Genomic DNA, 16,609 nt, shown 5'->3' on the forward strand with positions numbered 1-16,609 from the left:
TATTTCTTGTAGGTTGTTCTTGATGTGTCACCTGGTCTCATGTTGTAAAACCACTACTATGTTTGATCAGAAATTTGACGGTGGATTATTTCCTAACGTATCCTCTAGTCTTATGAGAACTTCCCAGGAAGTCTTCTGTGTTCTTCGTATCACATCAGTTATTTTTTGATTGAGAAGCTGACACTTCTGGTCCATGCAGCTCAGCTGAATGACCTCTATTATCAAGGTGAAACGTAAGGAGCTTGTCGAGTGTTCATATTTCAAAACAGAACCTTGAAATATGAAGGTTTCATATTTCAAGTTACTTCATAACCTTCAAGGTTATGAAGGTTTTTCTGTCTACAATATGGGGTTGTGGGGACCACTGTTTTGGGTTAGGTATGTGATTGTAAGGGTAAGGGTTAGGCTGTAGAAAATGAATTGAGGTCCATGTAAAGTCCCCACAAGACACGAAAACACAACTGTGTGTGTGTGTGTGTACGCAGCAGACATCCAGTTCATCATGAGGTCACCTGTTGACTGGTGCAGCTGTCATGCTGCCTCCAGCAGCTCTGTCTGCATGTTGAATTCAGTGTAATGGTATTAGTCTATCAGTGTATAGATTTCTGTGTTGTTTTTGTTCAGTCAGCCAACAAAAAGTTTTATAGCAGATGCTATAAAACTCTTCAACAGTCTAATAACTAGCAGAGGTGACATTATGATTAATTTCTACCTTGAGTACTAACAGCTAATTTAATGCAGAAGAGATAGACTTGGTAGATTTGAGTATAGACGAGCATATATGAGAGTTAATGAGTAGTTGGATTGTGGAAAATGGGACTACTGTGAAGGCAGCTGCAATTCAACCACACATACATTCCAATTGACTCTAGTTATCAAATGGAGCATTGAGCTCAGTTTATTATTAAAATTAGTGTAAAAAGCTTTGTGTCTTGGGAAACCCAGCAGATTGCATTGAGTCATTGATTTGCAGCATTCACTCCTCCTGGACCAGCACATAAATAATCGTATCGTTGACTTTGCAGCAATACTGCAGCAATACTGAGTATGAATGTAGCGATAGTGGAGAGGAAAAACTTCCCTTTAACAGGAAGAGACCTCTCTGGTACAAGCGGCCATCTGCCGCATCAACTGGGGATTTGAGAAGACGGAGAAGAATGTACAAGAACTGATGCAGAATTATTTTAAAAGTAAAGAATCAAAGGAAAAAGTTAATAGCAGGAGAGGGAGAAGGTGTAGTTGATGGCAGCGTTATCTCACACCCTATGGGGAAAAAAACTGAGAGAAAACTAAAGTTACCTGTTGAAATAATCCAGTTCACATTGGACAATGTTGGATTACAAGTTTTGAAATAGAAGTGATCTAATCTAGTTCAGATGACATAATATATTCTGTGAATTCTATGTTTTGTTGTTTACACATAATAAAACATCAAAGGCCTAATGTAATATGACTATATAGAAAGGCATAAACCGAATTAATCCAGACGTGTGTTCAACGATGTAATCAAACAGATTCAGATTGTTTGTTTGTAAGTCATGTAGTACTTAGAAATCTTGCCATTTGGTATGAAATTTAAGCCAAAAGTTGCACACTAAATGGCTATGCGGTTAATTTATTTTAATCCTGAGCTATTCCAATATGATCACTGCTATGTGTAGAATATTCATCAACAGGCATTAAGGTTCACATAAGCCACCTTGTGGCAAATTAAGTAATCAGAGTCTACATGAGGATAACATCTTTTTAAACTCCCTCAAATGCAGTTGATTTTTGGAGCCGACTCATCTGGCAGTAGGTTGGGCTGTACCAGTCTGCTGTGGTGAAGACAGCTGAGTCACAAGGTGAAGCTCTCAGTTTACCAGTTTATCTATGCATATTAGGGCCACTGTAGATATAAAAAATGAGTATATTTCTGCCAAAAAACCAAAAATAATTAGATTAATCTAAATTTTATTTTTGGAAAAAACTGAAATCTTGAGATTAGCCAAGTTTCTAGAAAAAAACGTGAATTTTTGAGTTTCAAAAGTCTAAAATTTTTTAAATTTTACAGTTCAAATGTTTTTGTTTTTTCAAGAACTTTCCATCTCAGAATTTTACTCTTGCTGCATTTTGATCCGTTCCATAATTTTTTGGCCTGTTCACAATGTTGTTTTATGTGCAGATTTGCTTACAAATGGTAAGTCTTCTTGTGATTATCACATTATGATGTCACTTCATTTTATGTTTTTGATGGTAAACCATACATGGATTTGATTTTTATGTAGAACAAAAGCCAGGTCACTTTGGTAAACCAATAGATGGCTAAATGGGCCCCGGGTCACTTTGAACCAGAAAAATTGGACCCCGAGGTCAAAAAGATTAAGAATCCCTGCTCTATAGGGACTATGTTTCTCGGCTGGCCTGGGAAGGCCTTGAGGAAAACAGATGAATGGATTCATTATGTCACGGTCAAAATATTTGGAAGGTTTTCCAGCTCAGTACAACCCTGTACTGAGGTCTTGGGGTGGAGATCCTATGCTTGAGCTTTTTGGAAACTATAGGTTACGTGGAAAGTAAAAAGGTTAAGGATATTTTGGTAAGTAAAAATATGCCAGCAGGGGTTTAAACTTGACCCCTAAAAAACAGACAGATTGTAGAATATTCATCCTAATTATTCTGGGATGAATATTTAGGCACTGTGACAAAACATTCTTGTAAACTTCATGCTGGACAAGTATCAGGGGCGCACTATTTGGTTAGCTGAGGTTTTAGTTTTAGTGAATTCAGGATTGTTTAGAAGAAGGCATGAAACACAAGGCACTTCTGATACAGAAATCCAGGACAACATGTGGCTAATCTGGCAGGAACTGAAGGACAGCTCAAACATGATGGAGCTATGGGTTTCCAGGCCCCCATGGAGCTGTATTGTTTTTAATTATATGTCGCTGGTTGAGAACAGACCGCAGCACCAACGCTGCTCCATCTCTGAAGCTCCTTTAGTGGAAAACCCCTTGGATGCTGGAGTGTTTTCTGGTTTACATGCTTTCTCTGCCCAAGTACACACACTCTGTACTCACTCTCATCTCTCCAGCAGAGAGAGATGAGAGCACATGCACTGACATTTTCTCAGGTCCTGTCAGTGTGTGTTCAGTCATGCAGCAGCAGAGTCTGGCTTCTACTCCAGCTGGCCATGTGACTGTCTGGCTGCCACAGCCTGCTGCTGCCTTTCATATGGAAATGCAGCCAGGAGAGCCTGGGAAGCCCTTTAGGAGGAATGGGGAAGTGACAGATTAGGAAAGACAGCAAAAAGCAGAAAGACGGCGAGCTCATCTTGTTTGCCCTTTACTGCTGCTGCTGCAGCTACGGGTTCCAGGATGGATCAAACAAAGAGAAAAGGAAATAATCTGATTAAAAGCTTGTTTTAATATTTGGGCTTCCAGTCCCTGTTTCATTTTAATTATTTATTTTACTCACAAATGTTAGTCAAAATAACGTGTCATGGTAGTAATAATATCAAGGTAAATAATTATGGTTTGACAAGCACACATTAAGTTGGCATTTGTTATTAAGATGCATGTTATTAGATTCTCCATAACATGTCTACCAGACTGTATTAATGGTGATGTTCTGCAGTGTTTAACACCAATCCAGCTCAGGTGTGTGTAGATTAACCGTAGTGATTCTGTGTGTGTGTTCAGGTGCGCTGGATGATGTACTGGATTGTATTTGCTTTGTATACAGTCGTGGAGACAATCACTGACCTGACTGTAGCTTGGTGAGTAACCTGAATGAAGCACATTGCTAACCTTAGCACACACACACACACACACACACACACGCACCCACACACACACACACACACACCCGCATACAGACACATTTGAACGTAGTTAGCATGTTGTGCACATCCTGCAGCTAAAAGCACTAACCTCAGTTTGTTCCTGCCAGTACTGGCTTCTAGTTTTCTGGTCTGACATTCTAATCAGAATTTTGACCATTTGAGTATTTTTGTCAACAGACTATAACACAAAGAGCCCAGTTATTATGAATGACCTAAGACATATGCTGCAGGTTTTCAGTATTTAACCAGCCCACCACTGGTTAGTGCCAACCCTGGGAAAATGATTGATACTGAGTTGTAGTTGACCACTTAGATTATTTTAATCTTCTCTCAGTACACTAGTCTCAGTACTCAGTTGACTAACTCTCTTGACATTTGAAACAATGCCCTGTTGATAAAAACAAAAAGCACAAAATTATTAAAATAGCTTTTTTTTCTAGCAGAGGTAGGGCAGATTTTTGGATAAGATTGATTTCACATAAGTATCGGCCAGTCGGCGATTTCCCAAAATGAAGGAATTTGTGGTCAATTTATCTGTCCATTGTTCATTCCTTGGTTTATAAATGATGTCAAACTGAATCCATTTTTCTTCACCTAATGATGAGACCTGAGTGAAGTTGGCCCCCACTTTCTTCACATTGAACAAAATTGGTGTCAAATGTTTGAACAGCAAACATTTTCATTTGTGGCACTATCATTTTAAAAATATTAATAATGTTTCTAGGGATCATCAAAGGTCAACCAGCCAGTCAACATTTACCCAAATAAAATAAAATATGGTGTCAATCAATTTACATTAAGTTACATTTGTGCTGGTTTGTGCAGCAAAAATATTTGCAGCACAGTTGATTGATGCCAAATTTGCTTGATTTTGTAAATGTGGACTGATCTCTGTTAATCTCTAGAGATATTTAATCTTTAACTTTTTGATGCACAAATGTAGCACAACAGTTTGACACCAATTTCATTTAATTTGAAGAGAGTAGGGGGCTAACTCCACTCAGATAAATAATACATTTAATTTGTAGGCGCCCTTCTTAACACTATTGACATAGTTACGCTACGTCACACATAGTTTAACATAATGTTTTACTTGATGGAAGTGGCCATGTTGGCTGCATGTCTGAGGTGGAAAAGCAGCTCAGACCTGAGCCCCATGTGAGCGAGCAGTTTCTCTGTCTGTCCAGGTTCCCTCTGTACTATGAGCTGAAGATGGCCTTTGTGATCTGGCTGCTGTCGCCTTACACCAGAGGAGCAAGTCTCATTTACAGGAAGTGTCTGCACCCCCTGCTGTCCTCCAGAGAGAGAGTACGACCATCCATCTTTCTCTGTCTGCCTCTGAGTACACGCTAAACTTCTGTTGAGAATATTCTGCTTCTGTTGCTTTTTACCTGATTAAACTGTCCCCAGTAAGAGTGTTATTGATTGTATCCATCTAGGAAATAGATGAATATATCGTGCAGGCCAAAGAGAGAAGCTATGAGACCATGGTGAACTTTGGGAAGCAGGGATTAAGTATTGCGGCTACCGCTGCTGTCTCTGCTGCTGTCAAGGTGAGTGAAAGAACATTTTCCATTTTGAATGCATTTCTTTTAATGAAAAGAAATCATGTGTTAATGTAAATGTGTCCAGTATTCCACTGGTGTGCTTCTTTGTAGCTACACTTCCCAGCTGAGTTCAGACTAACATGACAGGGATAAATGGGTCTGGATATGGGAACCAGTTCAAGTCATAAATCTGTTGAACTGAATTATTATACAATGATGGCAGATGCTTTGAAACACTGCTGTTTTTTTATCAAGTCACTCTTTTTAAAACAAAAATGTGGATTATTGCTTTCTCCAAAAATATTGTTCATACTTCATGTTCTCCTGAGCATTTTATTATATTTGCTTCCATCTCATGAATGGAATGGATCCTTCAGCTCTGTTTATTATATTCTACTTTTTAATGATTCAAAACCTGCATTTTAACAGGGATGTGAACTCTTCTAGATGTATTGTAGTTGTGAAAATTCACTTTGGCAGGGTAGATTCTGACGTTCTAACGTAGTGGATGCCGCCGGGTTCTGACTGCACCAGGAGCAGTTCTATCAGTTCCATCAGAGACATTTTCTTCAGAAAGGAATGAAGCAAAGGGAACATTTGATCAATGTTTCTAAACTTGAACTAGTCTTCACTGTCTCCTTTGACCCTAACATGACTTGTGTTTTTCTTCCTCTGCACTGACATCCTTCAAAGTGTGTGCACCTCAGCATGCTCCTCTGAGAGGTAAACAGCAAATAGCATGCTTATTCATACAGTGCTGCCCATCACATCCTCTCAGCATACAGCCATGGGTATGGACTCTATGCTTTATTATATTAGGACATCATAGCAATGATCTGGTCCACCAGGGTCTATGAAAAAACACACATTAGTTACTAAACCAAAAAGTGACCAAAGTGGAAAAATGTTTGGTAAGAAAATTAAGTACACCCTACAACTGAACTGATCTGAATGAGAGTGAGTGAGAACAACCTACAGTACAGACCAAAAGTTTGGACACACAGTTGTGTCCAAACTTCTGGTCTGTACTGTATATCTGAATGAACTCTGTCCAAACGGCACAAGTGTGATCGTTTCACCCCCAAGAAATCCAGTCTGTGCTCCTCCCATACGTAGAACTAAATCAGATACATATCTGACTACGGTTCAGTATCCTGAACCGTATCAATCTAAATGTTGATTCTGTCAGTACCGAGGTGAATATTGTTTTGGATAGAAGCTAGCTTTATGAGATACTTTTATGTGCAGTTTCTCTTTGCCAATTAATCATATTTGCTCATAGAGGAATTAAAATTTGAATTATCAAGAGCTTACATTTTCAATTTGAGAGCAGAACTTTATACCTTTGCGATGTTTGCAAATATGAATATGGCTTAATATAATAATGCTTTTGTGTGAATTATCCTTCCATCCATTTTCCCAGTATAACTGATTGGGTGAGGGTGACAGAGTAGACTAAGTGAATTCTGATGTAAATAATGGCTGCAAGTTCTAATTCTGAAAATGATGAAACATTTCTGAAGTGCACCACTCCTGGTCCAGCTCCACATCCAGACTTCTCTCCAGAAGCTGCAGTCAATGTTCCGCTAAAAGCTGCTGCTACAAGTTGTGCTTTGTTTTATTAGCTCCCTTCATCTGGTTCTGATCCTGTGACGATGCTGCCAGCTTTCAAGAACTTTAAATTCCCTCCATAGACGGCGGCGTCCATTACTGCCTCTGTAAAGAGCGCTGCTGTGTGACACCAGCATTCTTCTTCTGCTCATGCGGGTCGCTTTGGGGACACAAACCGTTCACAGATGTCTGATTTTGGTCACATCATTCATTAGAATGAACAACCACACACACAAAAATCTGATTCAGAATTTCAACAACAACAACAGGCATCAAGACCTGCTGTGTGAAGGTAGCTGAGGTCCCATTGCACTTCAGTGTTACTTCAGTTCATTGATGCTTGCAGATATTTGTTTCTTCAGTCCAACATGATGAGGTCTGGATTGTCTGTCTCTGCAGCACTTCGATCTGAATCCCTGCTGCCAGTCCTGTCAGAGACGAGAAGAAAACCTTAGAATTCCTACTTGTTCAGTCCTGATTCACTGCCATCAGCTCTGTCGTTTAGTCTGCCTGCTTAGTAGTTTTACTTTAGCATTCTCAGCATTCTAAACACAGTCTACAGCAACGGTGTACTTAATTTATCACAGTGATTCCTCTGATAAAGACCAGATCATTTTCTTGTGATGTGCTAATAAATAAACCCTAGAACTAAACAGGGAGAAGCTTTCAGACCTGCAACCCAAAAACTTGGTATGGATTTAATAATTCAATGTCTTGCCAAAAATATTTTCTATTTTTGCAACTATGATTCCCAAATTACCTTTGACTATTTCATATACGAGGCTTTATTATTTTTCTTACTTTTGTTGTAGTTTCCACTCATTTTGTCTAACTCTGTCTAACTATGTTAGCATGAAGAAATTTTGTATCTGTTATTAAATAAATGAAGGCAAGGATCATATTTCATATGTCTGTATTTCAGTTTGGCCTCGTTAACCTTTCTGTCCTTCATTTATTAATGTAACAGGACTGATTTATTAATGTGTTGGCTCTTTAACTAACACAGAGTGGCTCCTCATGTTGTTAGCATCTTTAGCTCAGTGATAATCAGAGAGAGCAAGAACATTCTAGTTACTGATCTTCTCATCATTTTTAATATTTTGTATTTTTTTCTAACAGAACTAATGTATAGGCTGACACAATCAGATTCATTGCGATGAATCAATTATTGAAATAGCCATCGACTAATTTAGAAGTCAATAATTGTTAACTAGAGCATACAGATTAAAAAGGCTGTTTACTGAAAGAACAACACACTCAGGGTAGAAATTAAGCGAAAACTTTACAAAACTATAAATTGGAATTTAAGATAAGAAAACAAAACTACCTAATTTATCTAGAAATGTGTTCTACCCAGAAGTCCTCAAGTAGCAGATTTAGCCTCACCTCTTTCAAAGTCCATATAAAAAGCACCATTAGCTATCCAGTTATTAATCGATTAATCAAAAAAAAAAGAAAAAGAAGATATTGATGTTAGATGTATGCAATTAGCTGAAGATTCATCCTTTGTGTTCACTATAGGAATGCTGCTATTGCATTTTAGGCAATAAAATTTTCATTTTCTCATTTAAGAAATGACTTGGATTATTTGTTTATTTGCATCTTTCAATGTATTTCCAACTTTGTATGAAAAGACTTAAGTGGTTAAATGAAAAATCTGCAGAATGTGCCAATTTTGTATCTGATTAATCATCAGAATAATCAATGGACTGCTTGATTACTAAAATAATCCTTAGTTTACTTTGACCTGTTGGCAGTTTTCCAGTTGAGCGTCTGTGCTGCTGCTCAGGATGCAGTTTCCCAGGAGACGTTTACTTCTCTGTACTCCTGGACCTGAGTCAGAATGAATGATGCAGGAGAAATGATGCAAACACTGAGAATTGTGAAGACAGATGACTGCTGCTTGAATGAAGAGTCAGGAATTCACTGAACTGATGTTTCTGCCAGTGTTTGATAGAAGATGTTGTTTATGCTTTTTAGAATGAACCATGAAGAGGTTTACTTATACTTTCTGAATGTTTCATCTTTAATTGTTTCCCTCTGAATAAGAAGAGCAAATTAAGATTTTTTTTGTTTAACACCAAACAAACAGGGTCTTTTTTTTTCTGGAGCTACGCCTCACCTCTCACATATTACTTTACTGTCTGACATGTAGACAGTAATGGAGAGAAGTGTTGAGCTGTGTGCAGTAACGTTGCCTGTTGGCTTGTCAGGGTCAGGGAGCCATAACAGAGAAGCTGCGCAGCCTGAGCATGCATGACCTGACGCAGATCGGCCAGCAGGACGACAGAGGAAACCAGCTGTACCCGTACAACCCCCACTCAGCTAACCCGGCCTCCAGGAGGTCCCAGAACATCGACCCGGCCTCCAGAGATGGTACGTACACACACACACACACACACACACACACACACACACACACACACACCACACACACACACAGGTCTGTTTGGATTTCTCTCTTATTAGGATATTGTTGTGACTTTCATGCATTTCTGGAGCCTCCAGCCAATCCTCACCAAAACATTCATTCAGACTCATATACAAACACACACACACACACCTTCATGCACCGTCACATTGGTAGGCAACTAGTGGCTAAGAGCCTTGCTCAGGGGCACAATAACCTATGGCAGGAGGAAGCTGGAATCAAACCCACAACGTTTCCCTCTGATCAGGAGTTCTGGTGAATTTCACCTGCACAGAATGTGTCCACATCAGCACTGCTCTGAACGTCCAGGAGAAAGTCCAGAGAAATGTTTCCCTCTGTCCCAGAATGAGTCAGTCATAAATACTCTCCTTTACCAGAACCTGTGATGTTAAAATCCAAACTCATGACCACAGGATCTAAACACGGACGCTCCAGGATCACATTTGAGACACAGAAAAGTCAAAGTTTCTGAACGCATAACAACAAAAATAAAAACAAATTATTTTCTTCTTTTCATGAAGCTTCCTCTAGTCCTTGCTCTGGCTGCTACCAATACGAAAAAGGAAAAGATGAACAATTATTATTATTATTATTATTAGTCTTCTTGTCTTTTTTTATGGAAGAAGCTTGTTAACTTACCTGTAACTGCGCTGTAATATATTGTATTTAGATCAATGGGACCCTGAGGGACTATAGATGAAAACTAGCATCTGTGGCTAACTCAGTGATATTTTGTAATCTACCTTCTCCCTTTGAAATAAACAACAACAGCTGTTCTATATTATGTAATGGAGAAATTACCCAAAATATATACTAATGTATGTATTTAGTGGAGTAGTTATGGTCTTTAATGTTTTAGGACTGATCACAGCTGTGATGTTCTCACAATAAACACAGATCATATAAATATTCACACCCTAGAGGGCTCCAGAAACTAAACTGAAGAATAAACCTGTTCATGGCTAAGGTATGGCTTGGTTTCTGGGGGTTACGGCTACTTCCTGTTCCCATTCTTTGCATTGCTAATCGTCAGGTCGCCTCCTGGCTGCATTAGAAACGGATCCAGGTAGCCTGTCATCACTGCACTTTGCCCACTGCTGTTTGGACTGATTTTCTCTGTGTGCTGTTTTTCCTCGGCTTCCTCCTTCCCTGCAGGTTGGCTGGCATTTCAATGAAAGCACTCAGCAGCTGTGTGTGAAAGAGTGTGTGTGAGATGACTTCCCAGCAGACAGAAGGGATGAGATGAGATGAGGTGGAGTGGGGATGCCAGCAGAATGCCAAACACATACTCACTGTTCCTTCTATGCTTGTCTTTTTAATACACACGCGCGCGCCCACCCCCACATGCACACACACACACTCTCTGAGTGGAGCTCAAAAAGACAGAGCTGAAGAGGAATATGTATGAGGAGAAAAGAGATTCCAAGGATGGATGCAGGAGGAGTGATGGAGTGAACATGGAGGCATCATATATTCAGCTCAGGCAGCCAGAACCTTGGGTTACCTCATCTGCTCTACAGCTCCCTCTAGTGGCCAGATACATGGAGTACAGGTGGATTAAATTATGTCAACAAATATTCCTGTTGGATTTATTTACTCCTGGCTCACAGCTCTGTTGCTGATGTTACAGACCTGCCAGTGAGTTGCCATGGGAACCTACAGTGGGGTGCATCTGTGTGAATCATTCTAACACATTCTCTCCTGTGAACACACATGTTGGTAATTAGTGGCGTTGCAGTAGATGTAAAAGATTGAAATTGATTTATCTTTCCATCAACAGCTTTGAGTTCTGACAGCGCACAGCTGGCGTCTAGGCAACCGTAGCCTGGGAAACATCGCCGGTTACGTGTCTGAGGAAGCTTGCATTGTTGGGCTGCTTTTCTGTGGCTCTCTGACCTTCTCGATGTTTTTGTCTGAAGGTTGATGGAATGGTATTTGGCTCTGTCCTTCACATTCAGGGTGTTGGAGAGAATTACCACAGAAGTGACTCTGTGGAATCCAGAGGTTCAGCTGGGAGTTAAACTTCAGAGTTCTGCTGGGTTAATTGTCTCTGGTCCAACCCATCATTGATTATTTGAATTATTTCCTCACCATGTCATCATGTTCTAGATCCCGGCTTACATATTTGATAGAGTTTGAAACAGAAGCTCTTTTAAAAGTGACAGGACTCTGAACAGATGAGCTCTGAGCCGACTGGAAGGTCTGTGGGACAAACAGCAGAGTATCTGCAGCTAGCCGCAGTGAGACCTCGTTTCATTGGTCTGTGGAGGAGGAGCATCAGGTCTGAAGTTGATGAAAAAAAATAGGCTTTTTTTCCATCAGTGGATAACATGGAGAACAGTTGAGGGGAAGTGCTGTATTTTCTTTATTCAGTCAGTTGTTTGGTGTTTCTTGATCTCTTGGGAAGTTTGGTCCCATTACATCTCTTCTAATTGGCTCCTGTCTGTTTCCTTGGATCAAGTGGAGAGACGACCTAAGACCCAAAACAAACAGAAAGCACACACTTGCAACAAAACCAGGAAATCCCTGGTAAAACAGCTGTTGGGGTCAGAGGTCAGGAAGCAGCAGCAAGGAAGCCATTGTTTTCAGGTGGTGTGGGTTAGAGCGTGGAGCTGCTGAGTCAGAAGGTCCTGTTGGATAGGAACGGGCAGAGATGTGGGCTGGCCTGCATGGTGGGGCAAGGTGGGGCGGGGCGAGGCAAGGTGGGGCTGGGTGGGGCAGGGTCACTCTGTGTGTTCAGCTAAGCTTTGTGTTGTTACAGAATTCAGAACAAAAAAAGCTCTGAGCTGGATCTGCTTCACTCTGAATTTTAGTTTTTACTATTTTAATATTCTTTAAAGTCCTCAAACTGGACTAGTTTATGTGTTTTATTAAACAGCCAGTCTACCACAAGATGGCAGTAAAGATTACCTTTTTCTTTCATTTCAACCCTTTGGTTTATTGGTGAAGCTTAGAGCAGAAAGTCTGAGCTTCTGACTCAAAAATAATTGCAGCTAATGTGAAATTTGTCTCCATTCTTCTGACTTTAATCACAGCGTTTAAAGTTTGTGTCACCTTTGTGTTGATACCACAAACAAAAGTAATGTGTTTTGGCCCAAAGGTCTGTATTATTATTATTATTATTGTTGTTGTTGTTTCCTTTGTGAGTGAAGGGACAGACAGGGCATTTGTTTGGCTTCTGCATATGGACATTTACACACTATTTAAATACGTCAACAAAAAAAATCAAAGACTTCCAGGCAAGTCCAGATGATTTAACAACCACTGATAGATCCTATAACTGGAACTGAGGTGCTGAGTTCCTGAACTTCTCGTCATGCTCATGAGGTGTTTTTTTTACCCCTGGAACCAGGTGAAGCTAAAACGATGCCATTTGAGAAGTTTGGCTAGAGCATACAGAGACAAAGAAGGTTCTTCTTGTCTTAAATGCACAAAGCATTTATATTTTATACAGTTTTGGCTTAATTATTGCTCTAAGCAAGTTGTTTTTCAGCCAACAATTAGAAGCAATTAGTTGATGATTACTTCAATAACTGATTCATCATGATTAATCCGATTAAGTGTGTGTGTGCTCTAGGTAGCAGAAACATGAGGGTACAGCTGAGCTCAGCTGCACCCTGACTTCTTTAACACACACCGGCAACACAAAGACACACAAACATGAACACACATTGGGGTTGGAAGGGAACCTGCTTGATGTGGACCGAGAGGAAGCTGAAACTCCTCAGCGGTGCTACAGTCATCAACATTCACAAGACCTTGTGAGACATGGAGGATCCTGCCTGATGTTAAATCCTGAGCCTACTTTTCACTGTTCTTCTTCTGAACAGTTCTCTCACAGTACACATCATAATGATCATCTTCCCATATGGTTAGGTTTGTTGTCATATATACATTTTTACCACATGTAACATTCCGTATGTCAGAAACTGACATCTGATGAGGGAAGGAGAGGCCCGATGATTTCCTCCTGGTAGATGGAAGTCAATCAGCTCATCAAAGGAAGCTTCACACACAATCACATGGTTTCATTGATTACTGTGTGTGTGTGTCTTTTGTTTCTCCAGAGTACTACTATGAGCAGGAGGATGGGTCTGATGAAGAGGCCGAGCCAACGTTCTCTGAAGATGAGGCCGTCAGTCAGAAAGGACTGAGACGTTCCCAGAGCGTCAAGATCACAAGATCCAGAGTCCGCAAAGACGTAAGTGTCCACCTGACCCTGCTGACCGGGAAAATATTAAAAATACACTCCTGAAGGGACAGACAGGGCATTTATTTACACACTATTTCAATACGTCAAAAAAAAGGAAAAAATCTAAGGCTTCCAGGCAAATCCAGACGATTTAACAAGCACTGAGAGATCCTTTAACTGGAACTGAGGTGCTGAGTTCCTGAACATTCTCAGATCTTTGTTGCTGCAGCTGAACTTCTAACATTAAGCTTAAACTGGAACATTCTTAGTTGTAGTTTCCTGTATGAGAGGCTATTATAGAATGATGACTGCATGCTTTCCACTGAAACTAATCCATTGCTAAAACCAGACAGTCCCCACATTTTTCTTTGCCAATAACTAATTGTGAGTTTCCAAATGGTTTCACAGCTTCACCTGTGCTAAAGATGCTGAGCTGAACGTTTCTCAGCAGTAACACCCTCCAGCGAGCTGATCTTGAAGCACCTTCTGTGTTTTCTGTCACCAGCAGCTTCGTTATGGATCACTGAAGATCAAAGGCAAGAAGAGGCCGGCGCTGAGCTCCGTTAACTACGGCGCGTCATGAGACCCTGCAGAGCTGCCTGCTGATTGGTGGATGATGCTGTCATCTTGTTTTCCCACTCTGACGTTTCCCTCTGCTGGACTCTGTGATGACCAATCTGCTGACATATTTATTACCTGCAACTCAGAGTGTTTCCCCTCAGAGCGTTGTCCAGGGGTATTATGGTCTGTCTGTCGTCTCTCACTGGGACTGATGGGTTTTTACTGTATAGGAGTGGGAAATATTTTGTCTTTTATTTTTTAGACACATTCCTCATCATCTGCTCTTTCATTTAATATGAATAACGTGGTACCACTGTGGCTTGGGGATTTCAAATGTTGCTAATAGCTTTAGTATTAATTTTATGCTTCTGCTTTCCAAAATAGCTGACTCCATAATCAGAATAAAATATTATTTTCATCAACTGAAATGTTCTTCTGGTTGATGGACCTCCTCACGTCTGACTTGTTGGTTTGAACTCATGTGGACCATTTTCTGTTTCTCTATGTTGGATCAATTAAAGTGCTGTTTTCGAACCATTGCTTGAAGCAAAACGATGCTTTTAGCCTCAGTGTAGTCATGAGGAGCATTTCTGACTGTGCTGCTGCTTTCAGCTGCTTTTCCTCTGTTAGACGTGGCAGCAGCTGAGTCATGTCTCAGAACAGGAAGGGGGAACATGCTGGCCCTGGATGGACAGGAAGCCAGGCCTGTTGGAGTGTTCCCAACACTTTCATTCTGTCAAAAAGGGGAATTCGCTAGTTTTTCTGACTTTCACTGATCTACCCGGAGAAGATCATGGTTGTAAATTTCAAGCTTTAATTATTCTGAGTGTTATTGGTTTGCTTTTTTATGACTTTTTTGTGATTTATATGCTTTTTATTGTAACAGCATAATTTGCACATGCATATCCTCCCATTATTTTATATGTGCTGATGTTTTTCATCTCTGATCTAGTTTTCTGTGTGGAGACAGACCAAACCATGTTAGCCGCAGCACTGCTGCTTCCTGTGGAGCTCAGCATTTCTCTGAGCCAGTGTTTTTTAAACATCCTAATGAACAACCTGCAAATGTGCAGCAGCACACGCTCACGTGTTGATGTCCATTTAATGCTCATACCTGACTAAACCAAAGGCCGATGTGCCCACCACGGCTGTGTGGACACAGTTTTTAAAATGTTTTGATGAGTTTGATGAAAATACACTAAAATAAAATCTGCCTGTCAATATAAAGGCAAAAAAAATGTGGCTTTTATTGTCTTTTATGCTCTAAAGACATTGTTGTTTCTTTGTTTCTCCCATCACCCAAAATCACTGCAATAAAAGCATCCATTCAGGACTTCTAAACCACTGCTTCCTTGTATGACATCATGAGAAAATGTAAGAAGACCAAACATCCTGTAAACTACTGTGAGACAGACCAAACCATGAGACCAAACCATGTTTGTGGAAGTAAAACCCCAGATGTTGAGCCATGTCAGACAGTGTAGTAGGTAGTTCTACCAAACACTGAGGAAATGTTCAGTAGCAAACTTCTGAATTTCAAAATTTCTTAAAACTTCTGATTCTGGTATTTAGCAATTAGAAATGTTAGTAGTGGGAGAGGACCTAAAACAGGAAATGTTTGGTTTGATTATTTGTCAGATGTTGAAAACATAAAGTTGGTTATATAAATATCTACATTCAACTGTAGTTATTACACATAAACAGATTGCATGTCTGAACATCTCGTATGTCTAGAACAGGGGTGTCAAACTTACGGCCCGCGGGCCGGAACCGGCCCGCCGAACGATTTAGTCCGGCCCGCTGGCTAAATGCATTATCGTTATTCAACAACGATTATTGAAAAAAAACATGTACTTCGTTTAATTTAAAATCTGCAATTCCTATATTATCCACGAGGGGCGCTGTGTTTTATTCAGAGTGGACAACATGATGCAACACTGCATCGGAACTAACAGCAGATGGCAGCACTGAGCTTCAGGTCCTGTAAACGGCTTCGATTCTATTGCTTTACCAGCTTTTTACTTTGGTCCTGGCAACCTCATCAACGAAATGTCTTTGTCAAAAAAGAGAAAGGTAGACACAGAGTGTCGGATTTTTCAAGAAAAATGGACTTCTTCTCATTTGTTCACGGAGGTGAATGGAAAACCCGTGCGCCTTGTGTGTCTGCAGCAGGTTTCGGTGCTTAAGGAATACAATATTCGGCGCCACTATGAAACTCAGCATGGCGAAAAATACAAGCACTTTAACGGAGAACTGAGAAAACAGAAGATAAATGAAATGTTGACGGGTCTGAGGAAACAGCAATCTGTTTTCACCCGGAGTCGAGAGGCCAGTGATGCTGCGGTGAAAGCCAGCTAGCTAATTGCTAGCCAAATAGCGTTAGCATCAAAGCCTTACTGTTCGTCAAGAACTGCATGCTGAAGGCTGCCGAAACTGTGTGTCCT

At 40.3% G+C, this 16,609-nt stretch overlaps 1 protein-coding gene across 2 annotated transcripts in view; it reads left to right on the forward strand.

The window, feature by feature from the left end:
* The window catches only part of reep3b (receptor accessory protein 3b), a 31,338-nt gene extending 15,832 nt beyond the window's left edge, over window positions 1-15,506 (forward strand). The window contains exons 3-8 of one of the 2 annotated variants that reach the window (XM_032573770.1): window positions 3,681-3,757; window positions 5,011-5,131; window positions 5,263-5,376; window positions 9,195-9,357; window positions 13,480-13,613; window positions 14,110-15,506. In XM_032573770.1, coding sequence (XP_032429661.1) covers window positions 3,681-3,757; window positions 5,011-5,131; window positions 5,263-5,376; window positions 9,195-9,357; window positions 13,480-13,613; window positions 14,110-14,187 — 687 coding nt within the window. In that variant the 3' untranslated portion in view covers window positions 14,188-15,506. The remainder of the gene's footprint in view (window positions 1-3,680; window positions 3,758-5,010; window positions 5,132-5,262; window positions 5,377-9,194; window positions 9,358-13,479; window positions 13,614-14,109) is intronic. The other variant, XM_032573771.1, reaches the window with a different exon arrangement.
* The last annotated feature ends 1,103 nt before the right edge of the window (window positions 15,507-16,609 follow it).

This window comes from Xiphophorus hellerii, chromosome 10 (assembly GCF_003331165.1).
Source record: "Xiphophorus hellerii strain 12219 chromosome 10, Xiphophorus_hellerii-4.1, whole genome shotgun sequence".
Classification (NCBI taxonomy): Eukaryota; Metazoa; Chordata; class Actinopteri; order Cyprinodontiformes; family Poeciliidae; genus Xiphophorus; species Xiphophorus hellerii.